This window comes from Balaenoptera acutorostrata, chromosome 10 (assembly GCF_949987535.1).
Source record: "Balaenoptera acutorostrata chromosome 10, mBalAcu1.1, whole genome shotgun sequence".
Lineage (NCBI taxonomy): Eukaryota > Metazoa > Chordata > Mammalia > Artiodactyla > Balaenopteridae > Balaenoptera > Balaenoptera acutorostrata.
The window spans coordinates 34,118,884-34,141,781 of NC_080073.1; the positions used below are offsets into that span (position 1 = coordinate 34,118,884).

Here is a 22,898-nt window from a genome sequence, read left to right on the forward strand (position 1 = left end):
ACATCCTTAATATGTTCCATTTTACAGGTGAGGAGATTGGGGCTCAGAAGGGAAAGTGACCCCTGTAGGGTTACTTGGTCAGCAAGAGGCAGAGTGGAGATTCAGACTTAGGTCTGTTTGACCTCGATGTCCCTTAAAACTCAAAAAAACAAAGCATCCATTCAGACCCCCCCACCCCCCCCCCCCACACAAAAAAAGCACCATTGACTATAAAAATAAAGAGGGCTCTAAGTTAGGAGAGCACCGTGATTAGGCCAGTGCTAGGAGAGCCTGAGGTTCTCAAAGAGACTCCTTGAGTCTGCCCAGTGTCCAAAATTGTGCTCTAACCTCAAAGGAGCCTCTGTCCCTTCCTCCCCCCTCAGGCCGGTGGCCAGTGGCGACACAATGTGATGGTATTACTTTGACTGTGGCCATGCGGTGGTGAGGAAGCCCTGACCCCCTTCCGGCCTCTTTGTCCTGTTTAGTGCTCCATCTGTGGGCCCCTTGCCGGCAGCCCGGCTGGTCTTGACTCTGAGGTGGAGGAGTAAACATCTTGGAAATCTTTATTAGTTTATTTCAGAAGATGGAGCCTGTTTGTCCCTGGGGCCCGTCCCTCTTTTATGGCCTCCAGCCCTTCTTGACAAATTCTAGTGACCGGAGAGAAAACCGCTTTCTACAGCGGATCATTAAAACACCACCATAAACCTAGGGCCATAAAATATTATTTGCTGGGCATAAAAGGGGGGGGGGGGTAGATTTTCCCAGAATGACAACCCAGGCCCTGCTTTCTCCCACTGAGAAAGGCGGCACAGGGATGCGATCGTTCATAAATTCCTTATCTTGCACTCTGTTTTGTGAAATAACCCTGTTGGGAGAGCAGCCAAAAATATTGATTTATTTGTTCCACAGACTCAAAAGCATTTTTAATGAGTGGAGTATGGCGATGCCTTGCCAGTGTGTCTGCAGATGACTCAATCTGTGTGCACACACCCAAACGCACACACGGTTTGCAAAGGGAGACCATGGAGTCCCACAGATTGGAGGTAGGTTACACAAGAATACTTGAAGGTGGAGGTGAAGAGACATCCATTTCCCTCCTTCCAACTGTCTGCTCCTCTCCCAGCCCGATTAACCGGCACCCATGGTGGGACTGGTTCTTACAACTGAGCCCGACTTTCCAGAGCAGAACCTGATGGCAGGTTCTCAGTGGATTTCACAGTTGGTTTCCCTTGACATTTTCCCCTGGAAAGAATTCCTTCATCCATTCATGCATTCATTTGGTCATTCAACAAATACTACTACTGAGCACTTACCAAGTGCCAGGCACTGTTCTGAGCACTGGAGTTACAGCCATGAAAAACACTGTCACAGAGGTTATTGCATCCTCGTGGGGTATAAAATCTCAGCACACCCAATATTAATTTCATCAGATAAAATTCACAATCCTTTATCTGAACTCCTTGGGGATAGATTGGTTTGTTGGAAATTTTGGAATTTTTTTTGAAAGATAAAATGGGGCCTATGATTATTTAGTTTGCAGATAGCCCCAGTGAGGCCTGGGGAAGTGCCCGGTAACCCAACACCGTTCATATTTCATCTGTGAAGAGTATGAACATTCACTCCAACTGGGATAAATTAAGACTATAAATGATCTTGTCACGGGAGGTACAGCTTTGCCACCAAAGGAGCTTAAAAACCTGTTTTCAGGGCTGCTTTTTGTAGAGTAGCAGGTATTGAGTGCCCAGTGCGTGCCTGACCCCTGCTAAGTTCTCCAGAAGCATCACTGTTCATTCTCACTGCACCCCTGATTTTCAAGGTCATCTGTTTCATTTTCACTGCTCTCCTACCAGGTAGGTCGTCATATTTCTGTTTTTCTTTGTTGTGTGGCGAGGTCATTATATTTCTCTGGTTTTTGTTTGTTTGTATTGTAACAAAATCAATATTTTTGTTGTCACATGTGTGTGTTTAAGAGGATTCTGAGAGGCTAAATGGCTTGTCTAAGGTTTCACAGCTGGAAGGAGGCAGATTTGGGACTGGAACTCCAGACTGCAGAGTTTACACTCAACCATAACCTAGCACCAGTTCCCACTAGAGGAAAGACAGCAAAGCAGGAAATAAAACTCTTGGGGCTATGTCTACACACACTAACAAAGGCAATTAGAGAGAAGCAGGCAATTATTCGATAATTCAGAATATAACGTCTTCTTTTTTTTTTTTTTTTAAAGGTTTGTGGTTAGATAGCTAGTGTTTCTGGAGCAAATTCTCAGAATAGGATCTTATAAGCATCCACCTCCAGCACTCAGGTGCCCCCCGCGTGGGGGGCTTCAGCTCAGCACCCTTTGGGAACTCTTCTTATTCAGCTTACTTCCTGACACTTATCAGAGCCTCCGTGGGTGAACTGGGTCTGAAGCCATGCTGCGGGGCATTGCTGGGGTGCCAGCCCAGGAGGACAGTGTGTTCCCCACCACCGGGAGAATCCAGGCTGCAGCCGCTGGGCCAAAGAGCTGGAGGGAGGGAACTGCGGAGGGACACTGCCCAGGGGCAGTTCACCAGGAGGGGACCCTTCTTTGTTTAGACCCTCCTTCCCATGGGCAGATCTAAGGCTAGATTAGAAATTGGAAAATAGCCACTGTGTGGTCAAGGCCTAGAGAATGTGAAGGGAGAGGGGATTCAGGTGAATGGGAGATGTCCCAAGGGGATCTTTGATAAAGTTGGGTTCCCCCTTCTTAAGTCTGCATGCGCCCCTGGTGAAAGAAATCGTCCCCGGAGGAAGCCAGGGCTTCTCTTGCAGTCTGTGGGAAGCCCACACTGCCATTTTGGTGTGCCCAGCAAAGGCCAGGACCCTGGAGGGGTACAGGCAGCTGGGACAAGTAAGGGTCAGGAAGGGACTTGCAAAGGGTGGGGCAGCATCGCCCTGGGGTGGTCAGCCAGAGATGGGAGTGGGGGATGGAAAGAACAAAACAGCCACTGCCCCAAGTACCCAGGCTAAGGGTTTTGTGCTTTAAGGTCAAGGGCATGCCAGATGTATGGCAGAAATTGAATCCTCTGTGTGTGTGTGTGTGTGTGTGGGTGTGTGTGTGTGTGTGTGTGTGTGTGTGTATGTCTTCCACCTTGGGTTGAGGATGGGGAGGGCTGAGAACAAGAACTGCACTCCAATGTGAACCACTGTTTGTGGGTGGCGCCCCTGGCGTGCGGGAGGTAGGGGTCACACGTCCACCAACCCCGCCCAGTCGGGGTCCCCAAAACCACAGGTGTCTGGAAGTGCCTGGAAGTTGCAGTGCCCTGCGGAACCTGGTTTTGCCGAACTTCGCAGCCTTTTCACCTGAGGGGACCAGCCAAGATCCAACCCGGCAGGATCACGGGTCGCTTCTGGACGCGTTGGGTCGCAGCCGGATGCTCAATCGCGCACCCCAGTACCCAAATCTACTACACTGGGGGTGGTGCAGGATGTGTGCGCCTACCCGCTTCTCCAGCCCCCAGGCTTAGGGACCCTCCCCCAAGGGTAAGAATGGGAAGGGGGTCCTCCTACAGATTCCGTGTCATGGCGACAGCCCCCCGTGCAGCACCAGTGCGAGCGGCCTTGGACAGGTGAGCCAAGGGGTCCAGGCTGAAGTTGGGGTTCAGCTTCCATTGGGTAGGCGGTTTTGGAAGGAGAGCAGAGGGCCGGGCGGCGGTCAGGCAGCGGCTGCGGAGTGGACCTCTCTCTTTCAGCAGATGCCTGGGGGATGGGGAGCCAAAAGCAGGGGGCTCGAGCAGGGAGTGTATCCCACCCCCCTGCACCCCAGCTCGTGGTACGGCTTTAAAATCCTGCAGAGTTTGTCATAGGTCGGCCTCAGCACGCATGCGCAAAGGCAAAGTTGAGTTTTTTCTGTCTCCCCTCCCCTCCCCCCCCCCCTTTCCAGCAGCCTTTGGTTCTGCAACTTAAAAAAAAAAATTTTTTTTTTTTTTTTTTTTTTTTTTGCTCTGAGAACACCAGGGGAAAGAGGAGTCCGGAGAGAGTGAGGGAGAGAGGGAGGCAGTTGGCCAGGAGGGCCGGGGGGTGGGGGGTGGGGGACGTGGTCCCTGCGGTCGGTCAGTCTGTCTGTGGGGCGCAGGATCGCGTGGAAGGCTGCTGCAAGCTCCGAGGCGCCGCCTCCGCCGCCCGGAGTCCGGTTCCGTGCGGCCGCTGCCGAGCGAGCTCCTCCCGCCGCCGCCGTGCCCCGACCGCCCGCCGCCCGCCTGCTCACTCTCCCGCCCCTCCGGCCCCGGCGCCAAACGAGGAGGTGGGGAGCCACGCCGGCCATGGACCGCCGGAGCTGAACAGCCGCCGCGGAGTCCCTCGCCCTCGCCCCTCTCTAGCCCCACGGCCGCGGTGCCCGCGCGCCTCTTCGCCCTGGAAAGGCGGGGAAAAGAGGGGGATTAACCAGAAGAGGGAAAGAAGGGGGTTGGGAGGGGGGAGCCAGTGTCTCCCCTGGGGCAGTCGCGCATCGTCCCCGAACCCACTGGAGGCAGAACTTTAGGGGACAACTTTTACCCAGTTTGCTCCCCCTTTTTGCCAAACCCTAAAATGAAAGGACAAAAGTTGGCGCTGACTCTTGCAGCTCGGATGGCGACTTGTGCGTTTTCAGCGGCATCTCCCGGAGAAAAACCCATGCGCGCCTGATTGTTCTGTGGCCCCCAAGCTGCAGTGCGTGTGGGTGTGTGTGTGTTTGGGTGTGTGTCTGTGTGTGTACACAGACGTCCACACACTCACTCGCGGCCGCAGGATCAGCGCCTGGAAGCAGACGTTTCGGCCACAGACTTGGAGAGGAGGAGCTGGAGATCAGGAGGCGTGAGCCGCCGGGAGTCTGCAGAATCCGTGGTGTGAATGAACTGGGGGCACCTGGGCGCACGGATCGCCTCCCCCACCCCCCGCCCCGGGCCAGAGTTGAGTTGTGGGGCATTTTTTTCACCCTCTTGTGAAGAATTTTTTTTTTATTTGTTGTAAAGTCTTTTGCACAATCACGCCCACATTTGGGGTTGGAAAGCCCTAATTACCGCCGTCGCTGATGGACGTTGGAGAGGGAGCGCCTCGCCGCGGAACAGTCGCCTGCGCGCCCTCGCCGGACCCGCGGCTCCCTTGTTGCGCGCCGGCCGGGCCCTGTTCCTGCTGCCGGCAGGCGGACTTCGGCGCCCCTCGGTTCACGGACGCATCCCAGCGCTGCTCCGGCTCAGGCACCCAGACTCGGACGCCAGTGACCGCTTGGGCTCCAATTCCCTGAGCCTGCCCGACGCGTCCTGGAGGAGCACGCAGCTCTGCGCCGGATCGTCCCTCCAGGCTTAACCCGGCCGCTCCGCTCAGATTCTTCGGCTGCCCTCGCTCTTGCGGTGACTTCCTCCCCGCGCCCCCTCCCCCTAGCAATGAAGGTAGGTGTTCTGTGCTCCGCCGACTCTCGCCACTTTTTTTTCTTTTGGAAGTTAACTAAATATCCCGCCCCCCCCTCCACCTATTCCTATTCCTCCCCCCATTTCTCCTACTGCCCGGAGACGCTAGAACTCCCGCGTAGCTGGCAGGGACCCCTACCCTTTCCCTGCCGCGCTACCCCTGCCCCCCCCCCCCCCGCCCCGGGCACTGCCTTGGCCTCCCAGGAGACCTAGTCCCACCAAACGTTCTGCAAACTTTTTAGACTTTGCAGAAAAAGTGGGGAAGAGAGAAGACAGAAACAGCGGTTCACGGATGAGTTTTCTTTTGCCCTGAGAAACGCGAGTGTAATTTACTCTGTATATTTCAGTAACAGGATAATGATTCAATTCAACAAATATTTACCAAGCGCGGGCACCGAGAAGGTGTGTAGCCAGGGCTCAGAAAGGGGAAGGGGACTCCTTGGCTGAGAGACCGTGAAGCTTGACTAGGGGCCGACTGTGCCGAGCAGTGCACCTCTCGCCCTCTGCAGCCAGAGGCCAGGTTGCAAGCTCAACGCAGCCGGGGACCCAAGCGCTGCAGGCCCTGTGCCTTTAAGAGTGCCTGGCAGGGGGCCAGCGTGCAACCTGGCTCGGGGAACGGGGTCGCGTTATTAGCATTATTAGTTGCCACTGGGTGAGCTCCGCGGTTTGCAGCAGTGATGGGGGCGGGGAGGGCTGGCAGTGGTGGCTCTAATCCTGTCCGCTGGGAGAGCGCGTCCCAGCCCCCTGCGCGGAATCTGCCTTGTCCTTTAGAAACATTTGGGCCTCCGCATTGGGAGAGCGGGCGGGGGGCAGTTTGTGAACTCTTGTTTGTTTTAATTGTCAGTTGTATGTTAAAGCCGAGTCACACACTCCGAGGGTCACCGAGAGTTCACTTTTACAGAAAGTTAACATTTCTTCCTGCAGTATAACTTGCTATTTTCCGAACAACTTTTCCTCTCTGTCCTCCAAGCTTCGATCCTTATTTTCATTTTTCTTGATCTCTCCCCTTTTCAGTTTTCTAGAAAATAAGCTTGGAATTGTAATTAAGATGTTTCCTAAAGCAAACAAGGCCCCCACCAAAAAAAAAAAAAACCCGTTTTAAAACCCCCAAACTTGGAGACCCTGTGGCCTTGTTTTACTTTCCAATCGCAGCCTGGCATCGGGGCCCCTTCTCCTCTCTCGTCTTTCTTTAAATGGACAGCTTACTGTTTGGAAGTAACTTGGAGCCAGCGGTGGGATCGCACCTTTTCAACCCCTGCCCTCCCGCCAACGTTCAAGGCTGCTCCAGCCAGATGCGGAGATTTTGTTTCTAGACAGCCTCTGCCAGGGGAGTTCCGAGGGGCCAAAGCTGAAAGAAAGCGCGCAAGCGATGGGAGGCAGTGGAAATTGTGTGTCCGAGTGTGTGGATCTGTGCCCTGCGTGTTTTGGGGCGGAGTAGAAGGTCAGTTGTTCTCGGGTCTTGGATATACTAGCCTTACTTAGCCAGGCCCGTCTCCACAAAGGAAGACCCTACCCAGGAGGCCCAGCCAAAGAGTCCCTTGCTTTTCCCTCCGCTCAGCGGAGCTCCCCGGTGCACAAGGGGTTAGCGTGGTGCGCCAGAGCTCAGCTAGTCCTGAAGCCTTTTTCTTCCTCGCTGTGTGGTACCGGCTGCCCCCTGTTGGCCGCCTTAAGGTAGGACGTCTTGGAGTCTGTTCCTTGGGCAGGCGGGCAGCTGCTCGCCTCTTCCTCCCACCTCTGGCTCTGCAAGCACATCCCTTCAGATCACCAGGTCCCACTCTCCCAGGAGGGCCCCTCGGAGGCCCCCAGAGGCCAAGCTGCACTGCGCGGCTGCGTTAATAAGGAAGGGGCCAAGGGTCCGACCAGCAAATGGGGCTCGGGCAAGTGGAAGAGGGATTGGTACCCCTTCTCCAGGGCATAGCAAGGAACAGGAGCGTCACCCTAGGAAGTCTCCGGTCTGGCCTTGGCGCTCTCACCAGTTTTCCCTGTGGTCGAGGACAAGTGGTGCTTTCTCTCCCTCTCGGCCTCAGTTTCTTGTCTATTAAAAAGTGGAGTTGAAACTGCCTCTGAAGAGTGGGGGTTGAAGTGTTCTTTAATTTTCTTTCTCCTTCTGCCAACAAACAGCTCTTCTGGACAGAGTTGAGAGCCTGTGCCTAGAGAGAGCTAGACATCTTGTGTGGGAAGGTGGAAGTGGCATCTGTGTGTGTGTGTGAGAGAGAGAGACAGAGCAGTCTGGAGAGCCTTGTCCGGGGATGGATGAGGTGAGGCAGGGAACAGAACTAGACTTGGCCACCGTTCTTCCCTTGGATATGCCCTGTTACCGGACCTGGTGTCGGTTCTGAGTCAGGGCAATCAGAGGCTGCACACCTTCCTTGCACTGATCTGGGCTCAAGGAGCTCCCTCCTCCACCTCCTCTCTCCGTTCCACACGACCCCCCCCCCCCCCAGCACTCAGCGCTGTGGACACATCCCGAGGCACCCTTGGCGGAGCTCTGGCTCCTTGTCTGCTCCCCCAAAGCGGACCTCCTTTCAGCCCATCATCCCCTCCTGCTTCTCTCGGCGGCGTTCCCCTGGGCAGGACGCCCCAATTTTGTGGCTGCCACTGAGTTTTTCTCCTGCAATTTTCTCCGTCTCTTTCCTTGCTTTCGGGAGAGATCGCAGGTGGGGGGGAAACAAAATTTATCTCCCACTAAGAGCTGGGATTCTTGGGGTTTCCTGTACTTTTCGACACCTCGAGCCCAGGTCAATCTAATTTCTTCCTCCCAGTTTCTCCCTCATCATTTCCGCTCCCAGACACTGGGGGTGGGGGCTGAGGGTGGAGGTGGCAGGGGATGCCCAGATCAAGTGAGGTAGCGCCGTTGGCCGAGGGTCCAGAATCTTCGCCCTCCCTCCGGGGAATTTCGTTTTAGGGGCCGCCGGCCTTGGACTTGGGTGCCGCGCGAGTTTGCGCGTGCGTTCCGAAGCTTTCTGCTGCCCCAAACGTCCTCTCAACTAGTGCGACGGATTCCTCTCTCTCTCTCTCTCTGTCTCTCTCTCTTTCTTTCTCTCTCTCTCTCTCTCTCTCTCTCTCTGTCGCCCTCATCACTCCCGGCCTGCACGCCAATTGATAAAGAAGGGTTAGGGACACTTTTAATCCAGTGCGAAGGCTTTGGAGGAGAGACAGAATAAGCGACTCTGCGTGGATCTGTTCTGAGGCTGGAAACAAGGGCGTGCGAACGAACGCCCTACCCCCACCTCACCCCTCCCTTGTGCTTGAACCTCTCAAATGCCCGCAACCCTATTACTCGTCGCACACTAGGAACAGATTCCAAGGATCCTTACAAAGTCAGTTTCCTTGGGTCCTGAAATTGTTCAAAAACTTTTAGTCCGTTCTTTGGTAAACTCAGTTTCTGCCCAGAACTTTTGTTTTACCCTCGATGTTACAGTCTCCGGAGAGGTCTTATTTCGTACTCTTTTCGGATCAGATCTCTTGGTAAACAGGCAGGGACGTTCACCCTGCAGAGTAGATGTATTAGTGAGTTTGCTGTGGGTTCCTTTAGTCTTTCAAACTTGTGGGGCCTTTTCTGGGTTGCGCAGGGATTGGAGCGGGAAGAGGGCCAAGGTGTTTCCGGCCAAGCGCGCGGGGTTAAGTGGAGACGCGACTCGCGGGGCTCTCCTGCCGGATCCCCTTTGGGACACCTCTGGCCTACCCCCAGCCTGGAGCTTAGAGACCCGAGTCGCAGAAACCAAATGGCCCGCTCCCAGTTGGCCCCCATTCTGTGAACGAGTGGACTCGCCCCGGGGTCGTCGGGCCGAGAGTGGGTTCGGTTTGTGTGGCTTCGCCTCTAACAAAGAGATCCGCAGTAATCCGCCGAATCTGTTATCAATTTCTCCACTGCCCGCGCCCCGCCCCACGCGCCCCGCCCGTCGGGAAGCTCGGAAAGTGCGCGCGGCCCGCAGCGATCTCTGCCGCCGCCTCGGAAGCACGTCGGAGCGTGTGTGTCTGTGGACGAGTGAGTGTGTGAATGTGCGTGAGTGTGTGTATGAATGTGTGCGCGCGGTCCTGGCCGTCGCTGGGGAGAGGAGACTTCGCAGCCTGGACCGCGCGCGAAGGCAGCCCTCGCAACCAACCCCCTCCCCTGGAGGAAACTTGACACTTCGGGCGGGGGTGGGGAGGAGGACGGAGCCTTCTCGCTGCTGGGCTGGGGAAACCCCAGGTTTCTATTCTCCGGGATGCTCCCCGGGCTTTGCGGCGTTTTAGGGACGAGTGGGACACAGGCGCGGAGCCCTGGGTAGCGGGCACTGGGACCACATAAGCATTTCCTCTCGAGGAGCCCCAAGGAGTCTGGGCCAAAAGGACGGCTGGCAGGGAAAAGCTGTGGCGCGCTCCCGAGCCCCTTCGCGTTTCCACGGCTGCCTAGGTTCCCTCAATCTCTTTTCCGGCGCAGGTTCCAGGCCAGGCCCTTCTGCCGCCTGGAGGAGGCTCACCTTCCCTTTTCCGAGGAAGGGGCTCCCTCGGGGGTTGCGGGTGGCGCAGCGCGGCCGGGTTACTCTTATCAGAGATGGAAAAGGGGATTTTGGAAACCCGCTCCTCCCACCCGCACCCGCCACCGCCTCGCTCCGCCGCCGCCTACAGGTGGAGAAGTCACCAGTGGGGAGGACGGCAGCGGAAGCTTCCAAGGCCGCCCCCTGCCCCCGAAATTCTTCACAACGCGAACCTTCGCCGCCAAGGGCCCCGGCGCCCTGGAATCCAGGGACTCAAATGAGGCGCGGGAGCATCTCTGGCCCCGCCGGCGGAGGCTCACTCGCACCGGCTCTGGCCTCGCCTTGCACCCTCACCTTTCGGGACTGACCCAACGAAGTCTGAATTGGGCTGGAGGGTGGGGTAGCGGTGTTCCAGGACCGGGCTCACGGTGTCGCGATAGAGAGATGGTCAACTCCAGACCAGGACCAAAGGAAACTGGAGTCCCCCTTGGCTTCCTTTCCCCTTTCTCCGTGGCGGCTGCCAGGAGTGGAGATGGGAGGGGGGGCGGTAGGGGGAGTGAGAAAATCAATTTGGGGGAGGGTTGCGGGGAGGGCCGAGAAGGGATCCCGTCTCTCGGGACAGCGGGACCCAGACCTCCTACTTTTCTCTGGGGTATATCCCTTCTCTGGGGTACACTGAGTCCAACGAGGAGGCCGAAGGCAGGGGAGAGGGCATTGTTTTCCGGTTTCCTTGGTTGGGAGAGCAGCTCGCTCCCCGCCTTATCCCCTGTGCCCCCCCATCTCCTTCTCCCCACTCCAGTCTGGCTGAAGAGCGTTCTAAGGAAACCCAGGCTGCCCTTCCCCCTCTGGAAGTGGCTGGCCGCAAAGCGGGCCGTAAACTGATTATGAAACAGACGATGTTAATTCGGAGCCGCATTTCCCAGCTGGGCACTCGCGCGCGCGCTGCTCCCGGGGGCCTCGCCCCCCACCCCTTGCCCTTCCCCCCCCGCGTGCTGCCCCCACCCCCAACCCCTGCGCCGGCCACTCCGCCTCCTCCGCAGCCGCCGGCGGCGCGCTCCTCTCGCCTTTGCGCTCCTCTCGCCCATGGAATTAATTCCGGCTCCACTTGTTGCTCTGCCCAGGTCGGGGAGTGGACGAGGGTGGCAGCGGGTTCCTGAGTTAATTCCCGAGGAGGGACTCAGCGCAGCGCGAACTAGAGGGGAGCGAGGGGGTGCGGGACGCGAGCAAGCAGGAAGGAGGCAGCGCCTGGCACCGGGGTTTTGACTCAACAGCATTGAGACATGTTTGTAATCGCTGGCGTGCCCCGCGCGCAGGATCCCAGCGAAATCAGATTTCCTGGTGAGGTTGCGTGGGTGGATTAATTTGGAAAAAGAAACTGCCTATATCTTGCCATCAAAAAACTCACGGAGGAGAAGCGCAGTCAATCAACAGTAAACTTAAGAGACCCCGGATGCTTCCGTTGTTTAAACTTGTATGCTTGAAAATTATCTGAGAGGCAATAAACATCTGCTCCTTTCTTCCCTCTCCAGAAGTCGATTGGAATATTAAGTCCAGGAGTTGCTTTGGGGACGGCTGGAAGGGCAATGTCTTCCAAGTTCTTCCTAATGGCTTTGGCCATATTTATCTCCTTCGCCCAGGTCGTAATAGAAGGCAATTCTTGGTGGTAAGTTTTTCTATGTGCATACTCTTTTATTTAAAGATTCGTTTGTATAATGCTGCAATATTTAAAGCTGAGTCGTGAGTTTGGGTGCATTTATCTAATACATATATATATCTCTTATATAGGTATATATATACATATATATATGTATCTTTAAATCAAAATTTTCTTTTAATTTGCTAATACTTTGAAGCTTATCTTTAGCTCCATAGGGAATCAGAACCTATAAATTCAGACCTTTTTCTATGAGGTCCTTCAGAGGTATGCTTGAAGTACATCATGTAATAAAGGGAAACCGAAATTCACTTCTCTAATAATTGTAAGCCTATCTATAAAATTTACTTTTTGCCACCTCTAGGTAGTAAAAGTGAGTTCCAACGTTTATTTTCTGTCAGTCACTTGAGGTTATTAACCTTCAGGGTCTGAGGCAGGCAGAGTTCTAGGAAGGCAACTAAACTCCAAGTGGGTTAGTATTTGGGGCTTGAAATTTGATCAAAAGGAGGTTAACTTGAAGTAGTCAAATGTCCCTAAACGAGGGTTTCTTGCCGGTAGGGGCCTTGAAGATAGACTGCAGTATATCCAGGGGATTATTTTTGACGGCGTTCTGGATATTTTTTCACTGTAAATGAACAGCATTTTTCTGACTGTCAAACACGACTTCTGTTCACTGGATACCCTGTCTTGGGTCCTTCACAATCACATAAGGAGCCTTTTTAAAATGTCCGGAACGGGCTGAATTTTTCTTCGGTAGGACAAGTATTCTTCAGTACACTTGTCCTACTGTTCTTCCATCATCAGTCAAAAGGAACTGCTACCTCCTACCCGTGTCTAATTGTGTCTACTTTCGGCATTCATACATTTTCAAGGCAGATCGGTCCAATTTGTGAGGCAAAGTGAGTCATTTTCTTTAATGTCAGAGGCCCGTACCCCAAACTGCCATTTCCGCCTTCTCTGGTGTGGATTTCAGAATTTTGTGAAATTCTGGTTCAGGTATATGGCAGCGAGGGGCAAGGAAGGGAGTGAAAACTCTGAGGAGCCAGATGGCGGGATGGGGACTACACAATACCTCTGTTTTCTGAGTGGAGTTTAAACAGAGGAGTTTTATGAAGCCCTTCTCATACTTTGTCATGAGGACAAGCAGGAGAGAAAAAGCATCTGTGTGCTTAAAACTATGTATTGCTGACATGTTTTCAGGGGGCCCACCTTGACAGTTCACGTAAATCTTGAATGCACATCATCTCCCCCCCCCCTTTTTTAGGTCGCTAGGTATGAATAACCCTGTTCAGATGTCAGAAGTATATATCATAGGAGCACAGCCTCTGTGCAGCCAACTGGCAGGACTTTCTCAAGGACAGAAGAAACTATGCCACTTGTATCAGGACCACATGCAGTACATCGGAGAGGGCGCGAAGACAGGCATCAAAGAATGCCAGTATCAGTTCCGACACCGGAGGTGGAACTGCAGCACCGTGGATAACACCTCAGTCTTCGGCAGGGTCATGCAGATAGGTAGGAAACCATTTAATGTATTTTTAAATATATAGAAACTTTTCTCCTAGGAGAAGTCTTTAGTGTTACTTACAAGCTTGATATGGAGGGAATCTTCCAGCAGGGTGGTGGCTTGGGAATTTTGTCATTATGGCTGTGTGCATGCCTGTCCCCGCATCTAATTATAAGTTTTGGACTTCTTGGCCCAAATCAGGAGATGGGGGAGGGGATCAAAGACACCTTCATTTTTCTGAACACTTAATTTTTCTAAAAAGCATTTTGTTTAAAATAGTAGTAGCAGAACACTTATTTTGGTCTCTCAAAAGATGAGGAGGAAAACTGAGTCATTTTTGTCCTTTTAAAGTGGCCCAAGCATCAAACTAAAAACTGTCATCTTTCAGAATGCTGGATGTGTTGGAAGTAAACAAGGTTTTAATTTTCCTAATATAGATATATCCTAAGGCTATCAAGATATGTATGTTTGTTAAAGGCTTTATTGTTAGTCCCAGAAAGAAGTTTAATCAGATGTGATCCAATTTACATTTTCGATGTTGGCCATTGATATAAAGGCACGTGCTTCAGATCTCAGCCTAGAAACTTTTAAAAGTTTTAACGTATGGCTCACAGTCCAATTCTTTATTTTTAAATGTGTTGTTGAACTTGTTGATATTCCATTCAGGGAGGAGGTGGCATTAAAACTGGGCTAAAGGCAAAGAATTTGGCAAATCAGTTTGCCTCTGGTTTGGTTGAATAGCATAGGCTACAGTCTGACAGATGTGGTCCTGTCTGTGTTTTCTAGTGAATATTTTCGGTCTCTTTTTACTTTTATGCAAACAAGCCTGTATAATTAATATGACTGCAGTGACTCCTAAAATAAGAAGCAATTTATCAAAGCAATTAACTATTTATACTGACTGAAGATAAAAAGTTGGCTTAATGTCCATCATGGACGGATAAAATGCTTTTTTAAAAACCCTGAAAATTGTGCATTCATTGAGAACAAAAAAGAGTTGTCAGTGGATGTTTGAGCCAAGCAGCTTCATAAACTAAAATAATACAGGGCTGGAAGCTGTTCCCCTAATTGAATGGGAAAATGCTCTGCAGCCTCAGCCTGCAGAGTTTCATAGGGCTTTGTCCTTCCTGTTAATGATTAAAATGTGCTAATGTATGTACTGGGATCTGAATCTAGGAGTTAAGCTTCAGGAACACAGGAGTTTTCCCCTGAATATGGGCTGCCTTATGTAGTTAACTGGCAGTGTAGTGAAGATTGAATTCTGCTGCATTTTGATATTGTGAGTGACCCAAAACCTTTTTTTTTTTAAGCTATATCAGAATGGTGACCTGTCAGCTTTCCCCCGTCACCTTTGCTTTATATGTTCCCCCTATCTGCCTTCCTCTCAAACTAAACTATGGGAGCAGCTTTTCACATGTATATGAGTTAGTGAAAATCATACACCTCCGATGGCAACAAGGAAGGAAAACAGCAGCAATTGGAACTGTTTTTCTGTGTAGTCACTGGAACACAGCTTTGTTTTAAGATCCTCTTCCTACGTAGCCTGTTTTGGGCCAAAATGTTCAGAATAAGCTATCATTTGCTAAGTGGATTTGAGTTCTGCTGAAGATTTATTTAAAATGTGGTCCAAGATTCAAAGAGCCTGCTTCCTCAGGGAACAAGCAGAACCCTTGGTACAAAGGCCTGTATTTAATTGTCCCCGTAAGTAGACTCTCTGGTCCTCAGATGTGTGGCACTGTCTGGGTTGATGCGAACTGGGTGGGAGTGGAACCTCGTGACGGCCGTAGAGGAGGGAGACCTCCTAGATCCTATCATCAAGTCACCGAGGCCCTGGGAGGACCTTGCCCAAGGATCCTCAGGTGTCTGAGGTCTCAGAGCAGAAAGCTGCTGCTGGGTGGCTTTCGGGTGAACACAGACAGAGCCTTTAAAAAAAAAGAGAGAGATGGAGAGAAGAAAACTCAGAATAGATTTTTGTGGAAGAGGAACATGGACCCCACGCCAATAGTGGAAAAGTTTACTTAGCTTTCACTTTTCTATTTAAGGGTATGTTGGAAGAGAATGAGCTAAGGGAAAATTTAAAACACCTTTGATGCTAGGTGGGGGTGCCCCACTCCAGAGCACTTAGTACAGCAGGGACGTGGAGGCCACTTCTTGTCCCTGAGAATCTGACCCTGTGATGGGGCCAGTGTCTGACTCAGGCTGCCACCCCCAACCCCTTACCTCCTTTCTCAAGGCCAGTCCAGGCGCTGTACACCATTACCTCATGAAGGGCCCACTCTTCATTTTGGAAACTTTCTCGTTTTTTCATCATGCTAGCCTTTCCTTCCAGCTTTTGTCTCTGTCTCGTCTTTGTTCCCATGCTGTGAAAAGATGGATAAGAAATGCGCCATTTTTAAGGAGGGTGAGAATAAGAGTAGATGTAGAGTTCACAGGGAGGGAGCTGTGACTGGACCAGCATGTGCTATCCAGCATGACTGTATCCACAGGCTTTAGCCAAAGAGCACTCTGCAAGCTGACATTTCCCTGCAATGACCAGTTAGCTTAGCGATTCCTACCAGGTTTGTATTCTGGGGCAAAAAAGGATATGTTCAAGATAGACTTATGAAAATAGCAGCAGCATTGTGTTTTATGTAAAAGCCCTTTTGTGCTCTATATATACAGGAGAGTGGTTTATTTTCCTCTGTCTCCAGAGGATTGTTTCTCTCTCTTCCTCAAGCTACCTCTTTATTCTACAAGTCTCCCATCCAGGGACACAGCATTTTCTATATTATCAGCGTTCATCCTCAAATCACTCCCTAGAATCTGTCTGCTCTCCTCATTTCTCTCCACTCCCTTGATGTTCTCTGCCTTGCTAATTCAAGCTAGGTAGATGTAACACCCCACCGCCCCCCCCCCCAACAGGAACTTTCTGGATCCTCCTGCCAACCACCCGTACAGTCCTCAAGTTATTCATTTTTTAAAATGTGGGAGGGAAGGTCTGGTAAATCAGAACCATCACTATTCCTGGAAGGGAGATCACAAATGGCTGTGGATTGAAGTGTGGAGCACAAGTCCAAGAAAAGGGCAGCCTGTGGGATGCTTGCATTGGCAGAGCCGTCCTCCTGCAGGATGGGCTTCTGCTTGGGGCTGAGTCTTGTTGTCAGCTGTTCTTGTGCCGTCCCCCATTGTCCACCCCCCCAAAAAAAAAAAGATGGTTAGCAAGCTCTTTAAGTATAGGAGCAACCGTTGCCTGTAAAGAGATTCCAGTGCCAGAAGGGGCCCTTTTTTCCCTAGGCATCTAGTTCAATACCCTTAATTTTATAGTTGAGGAAAATAAGGACCCCCTCATCTTGCCCGCCCCCCAGGCCCAGCTTTCAGCTGGCCAGCTGTTAATCCTCTCTCTCTCATAGGACAATACTTTGATTAAGTGACTTCTTGTTACATGTAGAAATGTCTCCACATACAAGTGGAGATGAAGGTAGTCTATGGTTACCTCTTTTTTTCTCCTTACAAATAGGGCTCCTATAGAACCGTTTGACAGGGAGGTACTCTTTACAAGTTTTAGGGAAGGAGAGAACTTTTTTCCTCTAGGCCTATATATTCTTTACAAGTTTGGGGAAGAAGAAACCTTTTTATTTTTTTTCCCTCCTTTTTGCTATTATCCTAACACTTGGAGTCAGAGGCTGCTGGGGAGTTGCAGAAGTGACATTAAGGAACTGCAGGCTGTTTTAAAAGTAGACACTCACCTACTTGAGTGAGAAGTATCAGGCCCGTCAGCTTGGGGTTTGAGAAGAGGCGAGTTTCATTTAAAACTCTCTAGGAACCAGTTTAGAAATGTCCTCTGGGAAAGTCAGGAGCCTTGTTGTGAGACAGGCTTGGTGCAGCACATGGAGGATGGGGAAGCCGGGTTTCAGCCACCGACGCCACAGGGACTGGCGAGGGACTGCTGCAGGGGCTCTAAGCCTTGCAGCCCCCATGCTCCTGCCCTGGAGGTAACTCAGAATGAAAATAATACCAAACATTAAAATAAGTAAGGAAGTCTACCCCGATTCTGCATTTTCCCTCAGTGACTTCTTTCCTGGGCATTTTGGAAAATGAGAAGTTCGGAGTATTTTCATAAGAGGTGCAGAGAAAAATCAGTCCAGCACTGCTTAGAATCCTGCCTTGGGCTCTGAAGTGTCAGAGCAGAGGTACCAGGGATGCTACTCCTTTGTCATGTGTCGCTTCTACGTGTGTGGGGGGAACGTGTGCCGCCTTCCCCCTCCGGGGGGGTCCGGGGGCTCGGCGGCGTGCCAGCCGGCTGGGGCTGCGGAGCGGGGGCGCCCACTGACCCGTCCTCGCCCGCAGGCAGCCGCGAGACGGCCTTCACGTACGCGGTGAGCGCCGCGGGGGTGGTCAACGCCATGAGCCGCGCCTGCCGCGAGGGCGAGCTGTCCACCTGCGGCTGCAGCCGCGCCGCGCGCCCCAAGGACCTGCCACGGGACTGGCTGTGGGGCGGCTGCGGCGACAACATCGACTACGGCTACCGCTTCGCCAAGGAGTTCGTGGACGCGCGCGAGCGGGAGCGCATCCACGCCAAGGGCTCGTACGAGAGCGCGCGCATCCTCATGAACCTGCACAACAACGAGGCCGGCCGCAGGGTGAGCATGCCGCCGCCGCGCCCCTCCTGGGGGTGGGCGCTGCTGTGTCCAGTCTCCGTCTCTCGCTCTGTCTCTGCGTCTGGGTCTCCCTCTCTTCCCCTCTCCGTCCTAGCTTTTCCGGTCTCCCCCCGCCTCTCCCTGCTGGTCTCTTTCCACTTCCCCCACACCCCCTTCCCAAGCAGCTACACACAGGCCTCCCTGAAGAGGGGTGGACACCCCAGAAAGGCCTCCTGGAGGGGAAGCAAACCGCCTTGGCCCCCTCCAGCCAAGGTGCTCCTGCCCTGGCCTGAGAAAGAGCTTTCTCTACCTTATTAATTAGTCCGCAGTGCAGCTGGCCAGCCCAGCTCAGAAAAAAAAATGTTCCCAACGTTCGCTACCCTCCGCCCGGGATCAAGTTTGTGGTTGGGCTTAAATGGAGGACAGGGAGTTATTTATGCGAGTAGATGCCCACCTGCCAAGGCCCTCACCCCAGCTTCCAGGGTTACTTACCTTCCCCTCTGCTTTTTCGTACCCCTCCTTGTGTCATTAGATACCAGGCCTGATGTTTTGAGGTTTTTCCAGAAAGACCTGTTGTAGGAAAATGGGGAGTATTTTTAGCAGAGTGGAGTTTAATACATCTGAACATCAGGTGCATCAAGGTGGCTATGGAGAGGTGAGACCCATTCAGGAGTGTGCAGAGAGGAGCTCTGGAGAGGAGAGAGCCACTCAGGAGTGTCCAGAGAGGAGCTCTGGAGAGGAGAGAGTCACTCTGGAGTGTCCAGAGAGGAGCTCTGGAGAGGAGAGAGCCACTCAGGAGTGTCCAGAGAGGAGCTCTGGAGAGGAGAGAGTCACTCTGGAGTGTCCAGAGAGGAGTTCTGGAGAGAAGAGAGCCACTCAGGAGTGTCCAGAGAGGAGCTCAGGAGAGGGGAGACCCACTCAGGACTCTCCACAGAGGAGCTGTGGAGAGGAGAGAGCCACTCAGGAGTGTCCAGAGAGGAGCTCTGGAGAGGGGAGAGCCACTCAGGAGTGTCCAGAGAGGAGCTCTGGAGAGGAGAGAGTCACTCTGGAGTGTCCAGAGAGGAGCTCTGGAGAGGAGAGAGCCACTCAGGAGTGTCCAGAGAGGAGCTCTGGAGAGGAGAGAGTCACTCTGGAGTGTCCAGAGAGGAGCTCTGGAGAGAAGAGAGCCACTCACGAGTCTGCAGAGAGGAGCTCTGGAGAGGGGAGAGCCCCTCAGGAGTGTCCAGAGAGGAGCTCTGGAGAGGGGAGACCCACTCAGGACTCTCCACAGAGGAGCTGTGGAGAGGAGAGAGCCACTCAGGAGTGTCCAGAGAGGAGCTCTGGAGAGGGGAGAGCCACTCAGGACTCTCCAGAGAGGAGCTGTGGAGAAGAGAGAGCCACTTAGGAGTGTCTAGAGAGGAGCTCTGGAGAGGAGAGAGCCACTCAGGAGAGTTTAGAGAGGAGATGTGGAGAGGAGAGAGCCACTCAGGAGTGTTTAGAGAGGAGCCCTGGAGAGGGGAGAGCCACTCAGGAGTGTCCAGAGAGGAGATCCGGAGAGGAGAGAGCCACAAAGGAGTGTCCAGAGAGGAGCTCAGGAGAGGGGAGAGACCCTCAGGAGTGTCTATGGAGGAGCTCTGGAGAGGAGAGAGCCACTCAGGAGTGAGCAGAGAGGAGCTCTGGAGAGGGGAGAGCCCCTCAGGAGTGTCTAGGGAGGAGCTCTGGAGAGGAGAGAGCCACTCAGGAGTGTTTAGAGAAGAGCTCTGTAGAGGAGAGAGCCACTCAGGAGTGTCCAGAGAGAAGATTTGAAGAAGGGAGAGCCACTCAGGAGTGAGCAGAGAGCAGCTCTGGAGAGGGGAGAGCCCCTCAGAAGTGTCTAAGGAGGAGATCTGGAGAGGAGAGAGCCACTCAGGAGTGAGCAGAGAGGAGCTCTGGAGAGGGGAGAGCCCCTTAGGAATGTCTAGAGAGGAGCTCTGGAGAGGAGAGAGCCACTCAGGAGTGAGCAGACAGGAGCTCTGGAGAGGGGAGAGCTACTCAGGCGTGTCCATAGAGGAGCTCTGGAGAGTAGAGAGCCACTCAGGAGTGTGCAGAGAGGAGCTCTGGAGTAGAGAGAGCCACTCAGGAGTGTTTAGATCGGAGCTCTGGAAAGGACAGAGCCACTCAGGAGTGTGCAGAGAGGAGCTCTGGAGAGCTAAGAGCTACTCAGGAGTGTCTAGAGAGGAGGTCTGGAGAGGGGAGAGTCACTCAGGAGTGTGCAGAGAGGACTCTGGAGAGGGGAGAGCCCCTCAGGAGTGTCCAGAGAGGAGCTCTGGAGAGGGGAGACCCACTCAGGACTCTCCAGAGAGGAGCTGTGGAGAGGAGAGAGCCACTCAGGAGTGTGCAGAGAGGAGATCTGGAGAGGAGAGAGCCACTCACGAGTGTCTAGAGAGGAGATCTGGAGAGGGGAGACCCACTCAGGACTCTCCAGAGAGGAGCTGTGGAGAGGAGACAGCCACTCAGGACTCTCTAGAGAGGAGCTCTGGAGAGGAGAGAGCCACTCAGGAGTGTCTAGAGCGGAGTTCGGAGAGGGGAGACCCACTCAGGACTCTCCAAAGAGGAGCTGTGAGGAGAGAGCCACTCAGCAGTGTCTAGAGAGGAGCTCTGGAGAGGGGAGAGCCACTCAGGAGTGCTTAGAGAGGAGCTGTGGAGAGGAGAGAGCCACTCAGGGGTGTCTAGAGAGGAGCTCTGGAGAGGGGAGAGCCACTCAGGAGTGTCTAGAGAGGAGATCAAGAGAGGAGTGAGCCACTCAGGAGTGTCCAGGGAGGAGATCAAGAGAGGAGAGAGCCACTCAGGAGTGTCCAGAGATGAGCTCTGGTGAGGGGAGAGCCCCTTAGGAGTGTCTAGAGAGGACCTGTGGAGAGAAGAGAGCCACTCATGAGTGTCCAGAGAGGAGTTCTGGAGAGGAGAGAGCCACTTAGAATTGTCTAGAGAAGGGCTTTGCCGAGGAGAGAGCCACTCAGGAGTGTCTAGAGAGGAGATCAAGAGAGGAGAGAGCCACTCAGGAGTGTCTACAGAGGAGATCAAGAGAGGAGAGAGCCACTCAGGAGTGTCCAGAGAGGAGCTCTGGAGAGGAGAGAGCGACTCAGGAGTGTCCAGAGAGGAGCTCTGGAGAGGAGAGAGCCACTCAGGAGTGTCCAGAGAGGAGTTCTGGAGAGGAGAGAGCGATTCAGGAGTGTCCAGAGAGGAGCTCTGGAGAGGAGAGAGCGACTCAGGAGTGTCCAGAGAGGAGCTCTGGAGAGGAGAGAGCGACTCAGGAGTGTCCAGAGAGGAGCTCTGGAGAGGAGAGAGCCACTCAGGAGTGTCCAGAGAGGAGTTCTGGAGAGGAGAGAGCGACTCAGGAGTGTCCAGAGAGGAGCTCTGGAGAAGAGAGAGCCACTCAGGAGTGTCTAGAGAGGAGCTCTGTAGAGGAGAGAGCCAAATAGGAATGTCCAGAGAGGAGTTCTGGAGAGGAGAGAGCCACTCAGGAGTGTCCAGAGAGGAGCTCTGGAGAGGGGAGAGCCCCTCAGGAGTGTCCAGAGAGGAGCTCTGGAGAGTAGAGAGCCACTCAGGAGTGTGCAGAGAGGAGCTCTGGAGTAGAGAGAGCCACTCAGGAGTGTTTAGATCGGAGCTCTGGAAAGGACAGAGCCACTCAGGAGTGTGCAGAGAGGAGCTCTGGAGAGCTAAGAGCTACTCAGGAGTGTCTAGAGAGGAGGTCTGGAGAGGGGAGAGTCACTCAGGAGTGTGCAGAGAGGACTCTGGAGAGGGGAGAGCCCCTCAGGAGTGTCCAGAGAGGAGCTCTGGAGAGGGGAGACCCACTCAGGACTCTCCAGAGAGGAGCTGTGGAGAGGAGAGAGCCACTCAGGAGTGTGCAGAGAGGAGATCTGGAGAGGAGAGAGCCACTCACGAGTGTCTAGAGAGGAGATCTGGAGAGGGGAGACCCACTCAGGACTCTCCAGAGAGGAGCTGTGGAGAGGAGACAGCCACTCAGGACTCTCTAGAGAGGAGCTCTGGAGAGGAGAGAGCCACTCAGGAGTGTCTAGAGCGGAGTTCGGAGAGGGGATACCCACTCAGGACTCTCCAAAGAGGAGCTGTGAGGAGAGAGCCACTCAGCAGTGTCTAGAGAGGAGCTCTGGAGAGGGGAGAGCCACTCAGGAGTGCTTAGAGAGGAGCTGTGGAGAGGAGAGAGCCACTCAGGGGTGTCTAGAGAGGAGCTCTGGAGAGGGGAGAGCCACTCAGGAGTGTCTAGAGAGGAGATCAAGAGAGGAGTGAGCCACTCAGGAGTGTCCAGGGAGGAGATCAAGAGAGGAGAGAGCCACTCAGGAGTGTCCAGAGATGAGCTCTGGTGAGGGGAGAGCCCCTTAGGAGTGTCTAGAGAGGACCTGTGGAGAGAAGAGAGCCACTCATGAGTGTCCAGAGAGGAGTTCTGGAGAGGAGAGAGCCACTTAGAATTGTCTAGAGAAGGGCTTTGCCGAGGAGAGAGCCACTCAGGAGTGTCTAGAGAGGAGATCAAGAGAGGAGAGAGCCACTCAGGAGTGTCTACAGAGGAGATCAAGAGAGGAGAGAGCCACTCAGGAGTGTCCAGAGAGGAGCTCTGGAGAGGAGAGAGCGACTCAGGAGTGTCCAGAGAGGAGCTCTGGAGAGGAGAGAGCCACTCAGGAGTGTCCAGAGAGGAGTTCTGGAGAGGAGAGAGCGATTCAGGAGTGTCCAGAGAGGAGCTCTGGAGAGGAGAGAGCGACTCAGGAGTGTCCAGAGAGGAGCTCTGGAGAGGAGAGAGCGACTCAGGAGTGTCCAGAGAGGAGCTCTGGAGAGGAGAGAGCCACTCAGGAGTGTCCAGAGAGGAGTTCTGGAGAGGAGAGAGCGACTCAGGAGTGTCCAGAGAGGAGCTCTGGAGAAGAGAGAGCCACTCAGGAGTGTCTAGAGAGGAGCTCTGTAGAGGAGAGAGCCAAATAGGAATGTCCAGAGAGGAGTTCTGGAGAGGAGAGAGCCACTCAGGAGTGTCCAGAGAGGAGCTCTGGAGAGGGGAGAGCCCCTCAGGAGTGTCCAGAGAGGAGTTCTGGAGAGGAGAGAGCCACGTAGAATTGTCTAGAAAAGGGCTTTACCAAGGAGAGAGCCACTCAGGAGTGTGTAGAGAGGAGATCTAGAGAGGAGAGAGCCAATCAGGAGTGTCTAGAGAGGAGCTATGGAGAGGAGAGGGCTACTCATGAGTGTCCAGAGAGGGGTTCTGGAGAGGAGAGAGCCACGTAGAATTGTCTACAGAAGGGCTTTCCCGAGGAGAGAGCCACTCA

At 53.5% G+C, this 22,898-nt stretch overlaps 1 protein-coding gene across 6 annotated transcripts in view; it reads left to right on the forward strand.

Moving 5' to 3' along the window:
• The first annotated feature begins 970 nt into the window (after positions 1 to 970).
• Positions 971 to 22,898, forward strand: part of WNT5A (Wnt family member 5A) — a 72,725-nt gene continuing 50,797 nt past the window's right edge. Inside the window, exons 1-4 of one of the 6 annotated variants that reach the window (XM_057555576.1) lie at positions 971 to 1,022; positions 11,372 to 11,505; positions 12,761 to 13,011; positions 17,330 to 17,622. In XM_057555576.1, the coding sequence (XP_057411559.1) occupies positions 1,002 to 1,022; positions 11,372 to 11,505; positions 12,761 to 13,011; positions 17,330 to 17,622 (699 nt within the window). In that variant the 5' untranslated portion in view covers positions 971 to 1,001. The other 5 variants (XM_057555577.1, XM_057555580.1, XM_057555581.1 and 2 more) reach the window with 5 other exon arrangements.